Source organism: Eleutherodactylus coqui, chromosome 9 (assembly GCF_035609145.1).
Source record: "Eleutherodactylus coqui strain aEleCoq1 chromosome 9, aEleCoq1.hap1, whole genome shotgun sequence".
In the NCBI taxonomy this organism is placed as follows: domain Eukaryota; kingdom Metazoa; phylum Chordata; class Amphibia; order Anura; family Eleutherodactylidae; genus Eleutherodactylus; species Eleutherodactylus coqui.
The window spans coordinates 15,725,639-15,742,758 of record NC_089845.1 but is presented as its reverse complement, the minus strand read 5'-3'; the positions used below and the strand labels follow the sequence as shown (position 1 = coordinate 15,742,758).

At 46.6% G+C, this 17,120-nt stretch overlaps 1 protein-coding gene across 2 annotated transcripts in view; it reads left to right on the top strand.

The window, feature by feature from the left end:
* The window catches only part of LOC136578939 (succinate dehydrogenase [ubiquinone] flavoprotein subunit, mitochondrial), a 124,660-nt gene that overhangs the window by 55,192 nt on the left and 52,348 nt on the right, over positions 1-17,120 (top strand). For both annotated transcript variants that reach the window (XM_066579148.1, XM_066579149.1), the window contains one exon: positions 10,760-10,884. In XM_066579148.1, coding sequence (XP_066435245.1) covers positions 10,760-10,884 — 125 coding nt within the window. The remainder of the gene's footprint in view (positions 1-10,759; positions 10,885-17,120) is intronic.

Here is a 17,120-nt window from a genome sequence, read left to right as displayed (position 1 = left end):
AGGTTGGAAAATAAGGGAGTCAGATTTTCTGGTATAATATCGCCTAGAGGGACGCAGATTTTTATTCCTTAGTATGGTATATTCTTTTTCCCCCACTGGCATGGAAATTCTTTTCGAATGCTGTTCCTTAAAGAATTGTCTATATTAATGGCTAATATCTGAGATTTGTCTATGATCATAGTATGATATTTTGCTAAATTGATGGATTATTTCAGATACTTCTCTTAGGGATGTTATGGGGTCTGTAAGAAGCAGCAGGACATCATCAGCAAAGAGACTGATTTTATGCTGTCTGGATCCAGCTGGGATCACTTTGATATGCGTATTAAGCCTAATAGCTTCCGCCAGAGGTTCCATAACAAGCGTGAACAGTAATGGGGATAACGGGCATCCCTGACGGGTGCTGTTAGTGATTTGGAATGACTTTGAGAAGACTCCATCCACCAGGACCTTGGCAGAGGGGGAGCTATAAAGAGCTTGTATAGCCTTGAGAATGTTTCCCCGAAAACCAAATCTTTCCAAAGTGGCGAAGGCTACATTGGGGGTTCGCCTATCAAAGGCTTTTTCAGCATCTAAAGTCAAAAGTGGAGATGGGATTCGGCCCGTCTCCGCCACTGCCATGAGATTTAATACTCTCCTGGTGCCATCTGACGCCTGTCTTCCTTTTGTGAAACCTACCTGGTCGCTATGGATTATTTGTGGAAGTAGTTTTAGTAGGCGCTGGGCTAATAGTTTTGAATAGATCTTCGTGTCACTATTTAGTAGGGAAATAGGTCTGAAGTTTGCTGGGGAACTCAAGACCTTTCCTTGCTTGGGAATTGTGACTATGGTACACAGCATCTCCTCCGGGAGTCTACCGCAGGAAATCGCTTTGTTGAATGTTTCAGCAAGGCAGGGAGCCAGGTTCGGGGCGAAGTCTTTATAATGTTCGTTTGAAAAACCATCAGGGCCTGGAGCCTTGTGTGCCTTCAACGTTTTGATGGTCTCCATTATCTCCAAAGGGGTGATGGAAGCATTCAATGATTTGAGTTGATCCTCTGCAATTGTTGGAAGGTCTATTTTCCCCCCAAAATTGTTAATTTGGTGAAGATCGGGTTGAGGTGTAGAACCATCATTTTTTAAATTGTATAAATGGGAATAAAAAAGGCTAAACTCATCTGCTATATCTTGAGGGTGTGTTAATTTTGCTTCTGTTCCATCTTGTTTGACCAAATAGGGTATTTTAGATGGTGTCCGGCGTTGTTTTATTATCCTGGCCATCAGTCTTGAAGGTTTATTATAAGCCGTATAGTAGTTCATTTTGGAAAGATTTAAAGTTTTGTCGTAGTCTTCAATTAACGCTCGACGAAGTTTGTGTCTTAAAGACATTAATACCCTATGAAGCATAATTGAGGGGTCAGCTTGGATGTTTTGCTCAATGTTGGCGATTTGTGTTGGAATGTTGTTTAACTGGAGTTGTTTTTCCTTCCTATGATTTGAACTGATTTTAATCAAGCTGCCCCTCATGTATGCCTTGTGGGCGCACCAAGTAGAGAAAACATCTGTCAGAATTTGCATTGAGTGAAAAGTATTCAGCCTTGTTGTTCTCGGGAAATCTCATAAGAGAAAAGTTATTTCTCCAATTCCTAGATGGCAGGAAGAATTTAGTTGTTTCAAGAGTGAGGAATATAGGAGAATGGTCTGACCATGTTGTGTTTCCTATATCTGCGTGTCTAACTCCTGCCCACCAAAAAAAAAAAATCAAACCTTGAGAAGGATCTGTGACATGGGGAATAATATGTATACTTCCTAGAGCAGGTGTGTCAAACTCCTTTTCACAGAGGGCCACATTAGGCTTATGGTGACCTTCAAAGGGCCGATTGTAAGACAATATAGTAAGGGCTCGTTCACACAAGTGTATTTGCGTACATAACATGCAGTGAATAGAAGCCATTGATTTCACGGAGTTCATTCACATGATATATATTTTCACACAGCATGATCTATATTGTTACATACTACGCACCCCAATAGGCCATTGAAGTGAATGGGCCACGCAAATACGTGGTGAATGCGCAGTAAACCTGTGTATTCACTGCATATTTGCGCACCATCTCAGTGGGCCCATATCTGTTCTTTTTTGCGTGCCCAAATATGCAGGCATAAGTGATTTTCGATTGCGCAAATACACAGTGTATTTGTGCGACCGAAATATGATTACACCCGTATGAACGAGCCCCTCCCATCAATAGCAGCAATACTAACCCCCCACCAATAGCAGCAATACTAACCCCCACACTCCAATAGCAGCAATATTAACCCCCCCACAACAATAGCAGCAATATTAACCCCCCCACCACCACCAATAGCAGCAGTATTACCCCCCCCCACCACCACCACCAATAGCAGCAGTATTACCCCCCACCACCACCACCACCAATAGCAGCAGTATTACTCCCCCACCACCACCACCAATAGCAGCAGTATTACCCCACCACCACCAATAGCAGCAGTATTACCCCACCACCACCACCACCAATAGCAGCAGTATTACCCCCCCCCCACCACCACCAGCAGCCGTATTACCCCCCCCCACCAATAGCAGCAATACTAACCCCCCCCCACCAATAGCAGCAATACTAACCCCCCCCACCAATAGCAGCAATACTAACCCCCCCCCACCAATAGCAGCACTATTAACCCCCACCAAGAGCAGCACTATTAACCCTCACCAATAGCAGCCATATTAACCCCCCCACTCCAATAGCAGCAATATTAACCCCCCCACAACAATAGCAGCAATATTAACCCCCCACCACCACCAATAGCAGCAGTATTACCCCCCCACCACCACCAATAGCAGCAGTACTACTCCCACCCCCCCACCCCCCACCACCACCACCACCAATAGCAGCAGTATTACTCCCCCCCCCCACCACCACCAATAGCAGCAGTATTGCTCCCCCACCACCACCACCACCAAAAGCAGCAGTATTGCCCCCTACCACCACCAATAGCAGCAGTATTACCCCCCCACCAATAGCAGCAGTATTACCCCCCCCACCACCGCCACCACCTCTAATAGCAGCAGTATTACCCCCCCCCCCCCCACCACCACCACCGCCACCACCACCAACAGCAGCAGTATTACCCCGCCACCACCACCAACAGCAGCAGTATTACCCCGCCACCACCACCAACAGCAGCAGTATTACCCCACCACCACCACCAATAGCAGCAGTATTACCCCACCCACCACCACCAGCAGCATTACCCCGCCCCACCACCACCACCACCAATAGCAGCAGTATTACCCCCCACCACCACCACCAATAGCAGCAGTATTACCCCCACCACCACCACCAGCAGCTGTATTACCCCCCCCACCAATAGCAGCAATACTAACCCCCCCCCCACCAATAGCAGCAATACAACCCCCACCCCCACCAATAGCAGCAATACTAACACCCCCCCCCACCAATAGCAGCAATACTACCCCCCCCCCCACCAATAGCAGCAATACTAACCCCCCCCCACCAATAACAGCACTATTAACCCCCACCAATAGCAGCACTATTAACCCCCACCAATAGCAGCCATATTAACCCCCCCACTCCAATAGCAGCCATATTAACCCCCCCCACAACAGCAGCAATATTTACCCCCCACCACCACCAATAGCAGCAGTATTACCCCCCCCACCACCAATAGCAGCAGTATTACTCCCCCCCCACCACCACCACCACCAATAGCAGCAGTATTACTCCCCCCCCCACCACCACCAATAGCAGCAGTATTGCTCCCCCACCACCACCACCACCAAAAGCAGCAGTATTGCCCCCTACCACCACCAATAGCAGCAGTATTACCCCCCCACCAATAGCAGCAGTATTACCCCCCCCCACCACCACCGCCACCACCTCTAATAGCAGCAGTATTACCCCCCACCACCGCCACCGCCACCACCACCAACAGCAGCAGTATTACCCCGCCACCACCACCAACAGCAGCAGTATTACCCCGCCACCACCACCAATAGCAGCAGTATTACACCACCACCACCACCAATGGCAGCAGTATTACCCACCACCACCACCAATGGCAGCAGTATTACCCCCCACCACCACCAATGGCAGCAGTATTACCCCCCACCACCACCAATAGCAGCAGTATTACACCACCACCACCACCAATGGCAGCAGTATTACCCACCACCACCACCAATGGCAGCAGTATTACCCCCCACCACCACCAATGGCAGCAGTATTACCCCCACCACCACCAATAGCAGCAGTATTACCCCCACCACCACCAATAGCAGCAGTATTACCCCCACCACCACCAATAGCAGCAGTATTACCCCCACCACCACCAATAGCAGCAGTATTACCCCCACCACCACCAATAGCAGCAGTATTACCCCCACCACCACCAATAGCAGCAGTATTACCCCCACCACCACCAATAGCAGCAGTATTACCCCCACCACCACCAATGGCAGCAGTATTACCCCCACCACCACCCATAGCAGCAGTATTACCCCCACCACCACCCATAGCAGCAGTATTACCCCACCACCACCACCAATAGCAGCAGTATTACCCCACCACCACCACCAATAGCAGCAGTATTACCCCACCACCACCACCAATAGCAGCAGTATTACCCCACCACCACCACCAATAGCAGCAGTATTACCCCACCACCACCACCAATAGCAGCAGTATTACCCCACCACCACCACCAATAGCAGCAGTATTACCCCACCACCACCACCAATAGCAGCAGTATTACCCCCCCACCACCACCACCAATAGCAGCAGTATTGCCCCCCCCCCACCACCACCAATAGCAGCAGTATTACCCCCCCCACCACCACCAATAGCAGCAGTATTACCCCCCCCCCACCACCAATAGCAGCAGTATTACCCCCCACCACCACCACCAATAGCAGCAGTATTACCCCCCCCCCCCCACCACCACCAATAGCAGCAGTATTACCCCACCACCAATAGCAGCAGTATTACCCCCCCACCACCACCACTAATAGCAGCAGTATTACCCCCCCACCACCACCACCAGCAGCAGTATTACCCCCCCACCAATAGCAGCAGTATTAACCCCCCACCACCACCAACAGCAGCAGCAATAATATTAACCCCCTTCCTTCCCCCAACCCATATACTCGCTCCTCCTCTGCTCGCTCTGAGCCCGGGTGCACACTGACATCAGTGTGTAGCTCGGACGCTTCCTCCCCGAGTCCTTTCCTGCGGAACTGCAGAGCGGGGGACTCAGGGGAGGAGGATCCCGGCTGCATACGGACGTCACAGTGTGCGCAGGGATCAGCTGTAACACCGCGATTACCAGCGGGGAGCTGTGGCACCCCAGCTGGTAATCGTAGAGTGGTGAGCGGCCGTCGGCACGCCGCGTGCCACAGAAAATGAGGCAGCGGGCTGGATTCGGCCCGCGGGCCTGGTCTTTGACGCATGTGCCCTAGAGGATGAATTGAGACATCTGTAAGTGTCGAAGACTGCGTGTTTATGTAGCCACGGAGCTAGGGTCGGAGATAGTCTATTGACGGAGCTAGTGGAGTCTAGTTGTTTATCGGGGATGAGGTTAAAGTCTCTGCAAATTATGAGTTTATTACCCTTATGTACTTTGAGAATTTTTTTTTAGGATTTTGTTTAGAAAAGAAATTTGTGAGGAATTTGGGGCATATATATTAACTGAAGTTATTTTGGATATTGTTAAATAGTCCCACTAAAATTATATATCTTACTTGAGAGTCTATCGTCTGCTCCGTGAGAACTAGATTGATAGTACCTTTGATTGCGAAAACAATTCACAGTAGACAGAAAGTCCAGGTTAAACGTAGGGGGCCCTTCACAGCTAGGACTTAGTTAAAACTTAGTTAATCTTTATATAAATAACTAAAAACGTAGGTAATTGAAAGTTAGGGTCTATGGATCCTAATTCAGATGGAGGATAGGGATCCAATAGAGCTCCAGTCAACAGTAATAACAGGCCCTTTGAGATGAACTTTAAAAGAGCTAAGAGAATGTGTTTACAAGATGTCCCGCAGGGACCAGACCACAATAGACTACTGAAAAAGTTTGGGAAATTGCTGAGGTCAGAGTATAACTTCTGAGCCAAGCTAGTTCTTAGCACTGCAGAATTGTGGAAATACTAGCAGCCTATAGAAAACCGTATGCAGACCTCTTAATATCTTAATATTATTTATATATTTATTCAACCAGCTACCACAGAACAGCAGTTTCTGTGTGTTGTTTTATCACATATAGTTGTAGGATTGTATTTGAAGCTCAGATTGCACTATTTGAGGTGCATTCTCTACTGACCGATGCTGATTGGACTACTAGTCACACACCCTCCAGAAGGGTGGAGTTATCAACCTATATAACCCAGGACTTGGCTCCCTGCTTCATTAAAGGGGTTGTCTCTCGAAAGCAAGTGGGGTTATACACTTCTGTATGGCCATAGTAATGCACTTTGTAATATACATCGTGCATTAAATATGAGCCATACAGAAGTTATTCACTTACCTGCTCCGTTGCTAGCGTCCCCGTCTCCATGGCTCCGTCTAACTTCAGCGTCTAATCGCCCGATTAGACGCGCTTGCGCAGAAGGGTCTTCTGCCTTCGGGTCTGTCCGGCGGCAGCGGCGTTCTGGCTCCGCCCCTTCTACGCGTCATCGCGTAGCTCCGCCCCGTCACGTGTGCCGATTCCAGCCTCCTGATTGGCCTTTAAGCCATGACCTACCATCAAGGCCAGAGGCTATGTCTCTAAAACATCTTCCTCTTTGATTCACTCTCTAGTTAACCTCTACCCAGCAGGGTTAATGCCAGCATAGCGTCTATGACTACCTTATTAATGCTTTATATCTATACAAAGTACTGATAGCTTGTCCTTTTTCTTGGACATCTTAAATTGGACAATGTACTAAGGCCTCATGTCCACGGGGAAAATCAGGCCCGCTACGGATTCTCCATGTAGAATCTGCAGCGGGTCCCTCCTGCCCCGCGGACATGAGGGCTGAAAATAAGAATAAATCAGAATAAACTCACCTCCCATCCGCTCCGTTTCTTCTCTTCGCTGCGGCGTCATCTTCTCTCGTCGCGGCCGGATCTTCTTTCTTCGGCTCGGCGGATGTGCATGATGACGTCGGTGACGTGCCCCGCGCATGCGCCATCACGAAGAAAAAAGATCCGGCCGCGACGGAGAGAACATGGCGCCGCCGCGAAGAGAAGAACCGGAGCGTGTGAGTAAATTCCGAATTTTGTCTCCCGCGGATCCGGACGGCTTCCATAGGCTTCAATAGAAGCCCGCGGGAGACCCGCACGAAAATGGAGCATGGTCCAGATTTTTTCATGCTCCATTTTTTTTTAAATCACTTTTATTGACGATCCGCGGGTATTTATCTACCCCGCGGGTGGTCAATGCATCCCTATGGGGTGCGGATCCGCGGGCAGGAGAAGAGTTAAAATCCGCTGCGGATTTTAATTCTTATTTTGCCCGTGGACATGAGGCCTAATACCCGAATTTCTATCTGGGTATTGTGTAATAGGGGTATTCACTCCAAATAGACCCTAACTTTCAATTTGTCACTCTTAAAGAGAAAAGAGTTTATGAAAATAGAAACAAAAATATCTGTGTTATTATAGAATGGGTGCTCTAATCTGAAATGAACTCCTGATGATCCGCTACGTATCTGCGGAGAAACGCGTTGAGTAGATATTCACATACATCATCTGAGTAAAACAACCTAGTAGAGCCTCTTTCAATCAGAGAGAATCACTGAATAGAGTGTGAGCTTAAACCACGACTATCAAGCTGAGTGTTATAGATTTGCATCAATAAAAATACACTCTAAATACTACGACTATTAAGTCGAATGTTAAAAAAGCTTACTAATCTAGAGACGTATTGGCTGCACCTCTCTGTAGACTCCAACTATCCCAAATATACATGAAAATGGGTCTAATAATGGAATATTAAGACTGATATTATACAATTGTGCATGCCATATCTGTTTGTCTTTGTCCTGTGTTTCGTTACACCCATCTCTGATATTTTATATATCAGTAAGTTCTGGTCTATGTTTCGCGTTCGTGCCCGATTATTTACGTTTTTAGTTATTTAAATAAAGATTAACTAAGTTTTAACTAAGTCCTAGCTGTGAAGGGCTATCTTTGATTGCGATTGCAACCCCCGCTCTCTTCTCAGCGCATGACATAAAAATGTTCGAAAACGTTTTATGATGGAATGAGGGATGTGTTGCGGATGCAAAATAAGTCTCTTGGAGTCAAAGGATATCAACCTTATCTTGGAGAGTGTCTTTCCAGACTGCTGACCTCTTAGGCCTCATGTCCACGGGCAAAAGAAGAATTAAAATCCGCAGCGGATTTTAACTCTTCTCCTGCCCGCGGATCCGCACCCCATAGGGATGCATTGACCACCCGCGGGTAGATAAATACCCGCGGATGGTCAATAAAAGTGAATTTAAAAAAAATGGAGCATGAAAAAATATGGACCATGCTCCATTTTCGTGCGGGTCTCCCACGGGGACGGCTCCCGCAGGAAGCCTATGGAAGCCGTCCAGATCCGCGGGAGACCTAAAATAGGAATTTAAAAGAATTAACTCACCTGCAGCGGACCGGGAAGGTCCTCTCTTCCTCATGGCCGGATCTTTCTTGCTTCGGCTCGGCGGATGTGCCCGACGCATGCGTGTGGCATGTCGGCGACGTGCTGCCAGCATGACGAGTTCATCCGCCGGCCGAAAAAGATCTGGCCGTGAGGAAGAGAAGACCTTCCCGGCCCGCTGCGGGTGAGTTAATTCTTTTAAATTCCTATTTTCAGCGCTCATGTCCGCGGGGCAGGAGGGACCCGCTGCAGATTCTCCATGTAGAATCCGTAGCGGGCCTGATTTTTCCCCATGGACATGAGGCCTTAAATGGAGAGTTAAACCCTTTTGCATTAAGTGAGCATATTTTTATTGACATGTTACAGATGGATGCGTGAAATTATGTTTATGGAACCATATAAATTTGCTGATCTTTAGCGGACAGGGGGAGGAAAAGGCAACATATGCATTCAGAACATAAACAACTGGCCTAAAACGCCAAACAATAAGGCCAGGTATAAAAGCCAAAAAATTATTAGGATCTGCAGCACGAACTGAGCTGTTCTCGCAGGCATAAGATCCTGCGTGATTTTAGGGGGCAAAGAGTTCACCTGACTTGGAGAGAAAAATAAACCTCCATTTTAGTTGAGATATCAGCGGGGAGGGAGGGGCTGTGAGCTCTCTCTTGATGGGTCGGAGGGGTGATTGACGGCTTTGTTTTGGAGATTTTCGGGGATCTGAAAACCCCAGGATATGAGAGATTTTTTTCTCCTTCTGGTTTGTTAAAGATGTATGTGGTACCATCTCTATGAAGTATTCATTTTGTAGGGTATCCCCATTTGTAGGGAATGTTTTCCTTTCTGAGGGATGCAGTTATACGGGAGAATGCTTTGCTTTTCTGCCTTGAATTGTAGCAGCGAATAAGTCCACAAATAGTTGGATATCTGAAAACTGTGGGGGCAGGTCAGACCTCTTGCGGGAGGCAAACATGAGTGCCTCTTTGATGTGAAAAAAATGAATCCGCGCTATGACATCCCGTGGGATATTATCATGAAGTAATTTTGGTTTCTGTAGGCGGTGCGCCCTGTTGATGATAAGTTCTTGAGCAGGGGTGGAAGGAAGGAGTTTTTTTCATTAGTTGAATTAGAAAGTCTTTCAGATCTGCTGGCCCAATTTCTTTCTGAGATGCCCCTGAACTTGACGTTGTTTCGTCTATTGTGGTCCTCTAAGTCCGCCATTTTTAATTTAATCTGGTCCACCTCCTCCTCTAAAGAGTAGTGCGCGTCAATCAAAGTATTGTGCGATTTAGTCAGTTCCTCCATTTTGTTTTCTATGTGTGAGGTTCTTTCCCCAATTTCGGATATGGAGGAGCTAAAAGATGAGGAGAAAGTATGGAGATCATCCCGCATGGTGCTCCTCAGCGCAAGCATCATTTCTTTAATAAAGACTTCTGATGCGGTTGATCTAAGGTTGGGACCATATCGAGAAATTCTGCAGTATTAGGTGGGGGCAAAGATGTATTTATTGCTACTTCCAGCCTTGGTCTCCTTTTGTCAGGGCTGGCGGTAGGAGAATGTCTGTCTCCAGTGTTAAACATGTGGTCGGCCGCCATTTTGGATGGGAGAGTGGTGTCATGTGAAATGGCTACTGAAGCCTCACTCACCTCTCCCTGGGCTAGAAGGAGAAGGGCGTCCCACCGATCGGGCTCTGGGCTCCCTGCCGGAGGTGGAGAGTCGTTTGCAGTGTTGTGGAGACCTCTCGAGGAGGAGAGCGCTGCAGTCGGGACTCTTCTCCCGCTGCGGACGGAGAAGAAGTCAGCCACTGGTTGCGGGAAAGCCTTTGCTGTCTTGCACCGGGTCATGACGAAGTGATAGGGAGTGCAGGTGAGTCCTTATGTCGGTAATGGGTCCCACTGGAGCTCTTCTAATAGCTGCGGAGGTTGGAACCGGAGCGGAGCTTAAGGAATGGCGTCCGTCTCGGTCCTCTGTCAGCCCCCCTCCCCTCATACCCCTTCTTGATCAGGTAATGGCGAGTTCTTGAGGCTTTCTGATGGGGTAGACTTTGTATGATTTAAGGGGGAGACATAAAATATAAACATAATTCCTTTTAACTTTGGCTGACTTAATCTTTTGCATCCTAGGGGATATGGTCGAACTTACTTTAGCTGCACCTCTGCACACACATGCACTGGTGATGGTAACGCCATGGTGACCCGAGCTGGGCTACCCTGTCAAGACTTGGAGTTTGTACAGTTTCATCCAACAGGTATGTTTTCTTTTTTATGTCGCTAATGTTGTGCATACTGTTTGTGTAGCGTTTACAATTTCATTGTTTAGACATAAGTAACCGTTTTGTCAATAGCTCTGCATCGGTTTTCTGCCTGAAAAGAGGCACACATTCTGGCACACACTGTTTTTGCAAAGTGGACAAAGTTAACAAGAAGGGCTGTGACCACAGTATATTTGAGTAACGAGTGCAAAAATCTGTTGAAATCTACTAATGAATTTGATTTTCTGGTACACAGCCAAGAATATGACACATTTATTAACCTTAGTGAGTGGAAGACCTCCAGTATTTTTACTGCAGCCTAATCTAAGGCCAGCACAAGAGTCGCGTCAGTAACAACTGTGGATTGTAACAGGTTGACGAAGGGAGGGAGAGTCCACATAAGGTGTGCGGTATACCATCGATCAAGTGATCATATCTTCAAGTCCTCTTCATGGCAGAAAAATTGCGTTAAAAAAAAATCATTGGTGCCTCTGTCATCCATCCTAAAATTAATGTGAAAGATTTGCCCTCCCCTATCCGTTGTGCTTTTTTTATTTATTTATTTTTTTATTTGAGATTGACGACTTTCCTCTAATGCTTCACGAGATACAATTGGGAGGTTGTCGGAGTTATACAATTGTGATGGGTTGAAACAATTATCGGTTTACCCTTGCTTTTCCCAGCTCTCTGCTGTGTCCAGTGCTGCAGACCTGAATGCCATACTTAAAGGGGTTGTCTCGCGGCAAGCATCAAAATTTTACCTTACCCCATTCCCCCTGTCACCCCCCTGGCATAAAATAGCAAATTAAATCGGTTTTTAAACCGCTTGCTACTCACCGATCCGACGAAATAAGGAGTTATAAAAATCTTCTCCCTAAGATGGCCGCCGGTCCTTTCCCAGGGATGCACTGCGGTTTTCTCCCATGGTGCACCGTGGGTCTTCTCCCATGGTGCACCATGGGCTCTGTGCGTTCCATTGCCGATTCCAGCCTCCTGATTGGCTGGAATCGGCACACGTGGCGGGGCGGAGCTACGATGATGCGGTGACCAGCTCTCCGGCACGAGCGGCCCCATTCACCAGGCAGAAGACCGCACAGCGCAAGCGTGTCTAAAAAAAAAAGCAAGAAGCCAGCGAAATTAGACTGAGCCATGGAGACGGGGACGCCAGCAACGGAGCAGGTAAGTGAATAACTTCTGTATGGCTCATATTTAATGCACGATGTACATTACAAAGTGCATTAATATGGCCATACAGAAGTGCATAACCCCACTTGCTGCCGCGAGACAACCCCTTTAAGTGTCTGGTTGCCATAGCAACCCATCAGGACCCCACAATCACAATGTGTGTCTCTGATGGGGGCCCCCTCCATCTGTCAGCCTTTAACATGCCATGGTTGCATTAACCACAGATTGTAAAGGGTTAAATGACTGGCATCTGACGTTTCTATAGTACCAACGGTTTTAGCAAGTACCAGGATATTATGTAACAGGCAAGCACCCACTCACCATGACATAGGAGAATTGTACCAGGCTTCTGATGCAGTGCCGTAAAAGGGATTTTCATATCCACTTTTTAAAAGCCTTACCTTTTTTTATTTTTCCGTCAACATGGCCGTATGAGGGATGATTTTAGTATTTTGTATTGGTACTATTTTTGGGTGCATATAATGTTATAATAGGTCGGTACGATTACGATACCAAAAATATTATAATCTTTTTAAAAATGTTTTCACTTTTGCGCAATAAATACGCTTTTCTTTTTTTTTTTTTTAACATGTTTTTTAATGCTTTTTATGTCCCTGTTGGAACTTGCACCATAGGAGCTACTATTGCCATGATAATGCATTGCTTGACCTCTCGACTGCAATACTTTAGTGCTCACAATACCAATCAGTCTTCCAGGCATTGCTGCTGTGTAACAGCCATTAGAGGGAGGTAATGAGAACAAAGTAATTATCTTTAACTGGACACTGTCTTCGCCTTTTGAAGCTTTTAAAGCTCTTTCTCTAAAATGAATCAACTATTGGTCACTAACTTGGCATATGAAAGGAAGAATCTTTCTCTTGCATTAGAGGCCGCTTTACCAGAGCCCCATCAAACTGGACCAAGACTACTCCTGATTAAATTTGTAACATAATAACATAGTTTGTAAGGCCGAATGAAGACAATGTCCATCTAGTCCAGCCTGTTTATCCTCCTGTGTTGTTGATCCAGAGGAAGGCCAAAAAAAACCCCAAGAGCAGAAGTCAATTGGCCCTTTTGGGGGAAAAATTCCTTCTCGACTCCTTAATGGCAATCAGACTGTTCCCTGGATCAACCCCTAATAGTTCCTACCTGCCTATATACCCGGATTAACAATTAACCTAAGATTTATATCCTGTATTACAGGAAGACAACAAGTCCCCTTTTAAACTCCTCTATGGATTTTGCCATCACCACGTCCTCAGGCAGAGAGTTCCACAGTCTAACTGCTCTAACAGTAAAAAAAAAAACCCTTCAGTGTTGGTGATGAAACCTGCTTTCTTCTAGACGTAGCGGATGCCCTCTTGTTACTGTCGCAGTCCTTGGTATAAACAGATCATGGGAGAAATCCTTGTATTGCCCCCTCATGTATTTATACATAGTTATTTGATCGCCCCTTAGCCGTCTTTTTTTTCTAGAGTAAATAATCCCAATTTGGATAGCCTCTCTGGGTATTCCAGTCCCGTCATTCCATGTATTAGTTTAGTTGCCCTTCTTTGAACCCCCTCAAGCACTGTAACATCTTTCCTGAGCCCTGGTGACCAGAACTGTGCGCAGTATTCCATGTGAGGCCTGACAAGTGCCTTATATAGTGGAAGAATAATGTTCTCATCCTTCGCACCTATACCTCTTTTAATGCACCCCAAGACTTTATTAGCTTTTGCAGCAGCTGACTGGCATTGGTTACTCCAGTTTAGTCTACAATCCACTAGTACCCCCAGGTCTTTTTCTATATCACTTTTCCCTAGCGGTACCCCATTAAGTGAATATTGGTAACATGCATTCTTGCTGCCCATGTGCATAACCTTACATTTATCAACATTGAACTTCATTTGCCATTTTTCTGCCCAAGCCCCCATCTTATCCAGGCCCGTTTGTAGCTGCACATTGTCCTCCGTTGCATTAATTATATTGTATAATTTTGTGTCATCTGCAAATATTGATATTTTGCTGTGCAGCCCCTCTATCAGGTCATTGATAAATGTTGAACAGAGTGGGGCCTAATACTGAGCCCTGTGGTACCCCACTAGTGACTGTGGCCCAATCAGAGTATGAACCATTTATTACCACCCTCTGCTTTCTATCATTGAGCCAATTTTTAACCCAATTACACACGTTTTCACCCAATCCGAGCTGCCTCATTTTGTATATTAGCCTATTATGTGGCACGGTGTCAAACGCTTTAGAGAAGTCCAGATATACGAGATCAATAGACTCTCCCAGGTCCAGCCTAGAGCTTACTTCATCGTAGAAACTGATCAGATTTGTCTGACATGAGCGACCCTTCATGAATCCATGCTGATGAGGAGTTATTCCCTTGTTCTCCTTGAGGTGCTCATCGATGGCGTCTCTCAGAATCCCCTCGAAAATTTTTCCCGTTAGAGGTGAGACTTACCGGCCTGTAATTACCAGGCTCACTTTTGGTCCCCTTTTTATAAATTGGAACCACGTTGGCAATGCGCCAATCCAATGGTACAACACCGGTCTTGAAAGTGTCTAGAAATATTAGATATAGCGGCCTAGCTATCTCATCACTTAGTTCCCTTAGTACCCTTGGGTGTATTCCATCTGGGCCTGGCGATTTATCAATTTTAATCTTCTTTAACCTGTTCCGCACCTCCTCCTGCGTTAGGTATGACATATTTTGCGAGGGGTTCCTTTTATTCCCCTGTATCTTGTGTGGCATTTCCTTTTCGTTTGTGAATACGCTTGAAAAGAAACTATTTAATAGATTTGCCTTCCCTCCATCATCTTTAATGATTCCTCCTGCATTATTTGTTAAAGGGCCAGTGCTCTCCCTGCAAATCCTTTTGCTGTTAATATAGTTGAAAAATAGTTTTGGGTTGTTTTTGCTCTCTTTGGCGATCAGTCTTTCCGCCTCCTCCTTAGCAATTTTGATCGTATCTTTGCATATTTTGTTTTTTCCCCCTGTACGATTTTATCGCTTCTTCGCTGCCTTCTTGCTTTAGTAGTTTGAATGCTTTCTTTTTTTCGTTTATTGCCCCTCTTACCGTCTTGTCGAGCCACATTGGTTTCCTTTTAGTTGAGATTCTTTTATTTTTAAAGGGAATGAACTGCTCACATGAGGCGATTAGGATCCTTTTGAACTTTTCCCATTTGTCCTCCGTACTGGCATTTTTGAGGATGTTGTCCCAATTAATGTTACCGATAGTAGTTCTAAGCTCATCGAATTTTGCTTTACTAAAGTTTAGTTTGTTTGTCTCTCCCTGATAAGGCTTCTTATTGAATGACAGCTGGAGGTTGATTATATTGTGGTCACTGTTCCCCAAGTGCCCCTCAACCTGTACCCCCTTTATTCGGTCCGGTTTGTTAGTTAGTACTAGGTCCAGAATGACTCTCCCTCTCGTTGGTTCCTGCACCAGTTGGTTCAGGTAATCATCTTTAATTACTCTCAAGAACTTATCACCCCTGTGAGATTTGCAGGTCTCATTTTCCCATATTATATCTGGATAATTAAAGTCCCCCATTATAATTACTTCGTTGCGGTTTGACACTTCTATCTGCCTTAATAGTAAGTTTTCATTTTCTTCTGTTACCTTTGGTGGTCTATAGATAACCCCTATCAGGATTTTGTTATTTTTTCTTCCCTGTATTTCTACCCACAGAGATTCCACCTGTTCGTCTCCTACCCCTATATCCTCCCGTAGTCTCGGATTTAAGTATGATTTGACGTACAGACATACCCCTCCCCCTTTCTGGTTCCTTCGGTCTCTTCTGAAGAGATTGTACCCCTGCAAATTCACTGCCCAATCGCACTTATCATCCAGCCATGTTTCCGTTATTCCAACCAAATCATAATTTTCATCAGTCATTCTCGCTTCAAGCTCACCCACTTTACCAATCAGATTTTGTGCATTGTGGTCATACAATTGATATTGTTGTTTTTTAAATTCGTTTTGTTGCTATTCGTACTATTGGCTGACCTCACATTTCTAACTGTACTAACCCCCCCCCCCCCCCCATTCCCATTTCTTTGACCCAGGTCGCTAGCTACACTGGCTACCCCACTATTTATCTTTTTGCCCTCCCCCCAGTCCCTAGTTTAAACACTCCTCCAGCCTTCTAGCCATCTTCTCCCCCAGCACAGCTGCACCCTCCCATTAAGATGCAGCCCGTCCCTACGGTAGAGCCTGTAGCCGACAGCAAAGTCAGCCCAGTTCTCCAGGAACCCGAATCCCTCCTTCTTACACCAACTCCGGAGCCACTTGTTTACCTCCCTAAGATCCTGCTGCCTTTCTAGTGTGGCTTTAGGTGCAGGTAGTATTTCCGAGAAAACTACCCTGGAGGTCCGCGCCCTAAGCTTGGACCCTAGGTCCCTGAAATCACTTTTGAGGGCCCTCCATCGACCTCTAACTTGTTCATTGGTGCCAACATGCACCATGACCGCTGGATCCTCACCAGCCCCTCCCAGTAATCTGTCAATCCGATCCGCGATGTGTCGAACTCGAGCGCCAGGAAGACAACACACCGTTCGACGATCCCGGTCTTTATGGCAGATTGCCCTATCTGTCCCCCTAATAATTGAGTCCCCCACCACTAGGACCTGTCTAGCCTGCCCTATGCTCCCCATCTCACTGGAGCAGTCATCCCCCTGGCGTTCAGAGGGCGTGTTGTGCTGCAGCGGTGCTGGCTCTGTAATGGCATTCCCCTCATCTGCCAATCGTGCAAACTTGTTGGGTTGTGCCAGTTCAGGACTTGCCTCCCTGGTTCTCTTCCCTCTATCCCTCCTTCTTTCTGTCACCCAGCTTCTTGCCTGCTCCCCTTGCTCTTCCGTACTACCATCCGCCCCCGCCTCTACCCCAGCGAGTGCCTGCTCAGTGAGCACCAAACTCCTTTCCATGATGTCAATGGCTCTCAGTGTTGCCAGTTGCCCATTTAGATCCAGGATTTGGGCTTCTAAATGTGCGACGTGCACGCATCTTGCACAACAGTATGCACCCTCGATTGGCTGATCAAGGACCGCATACATT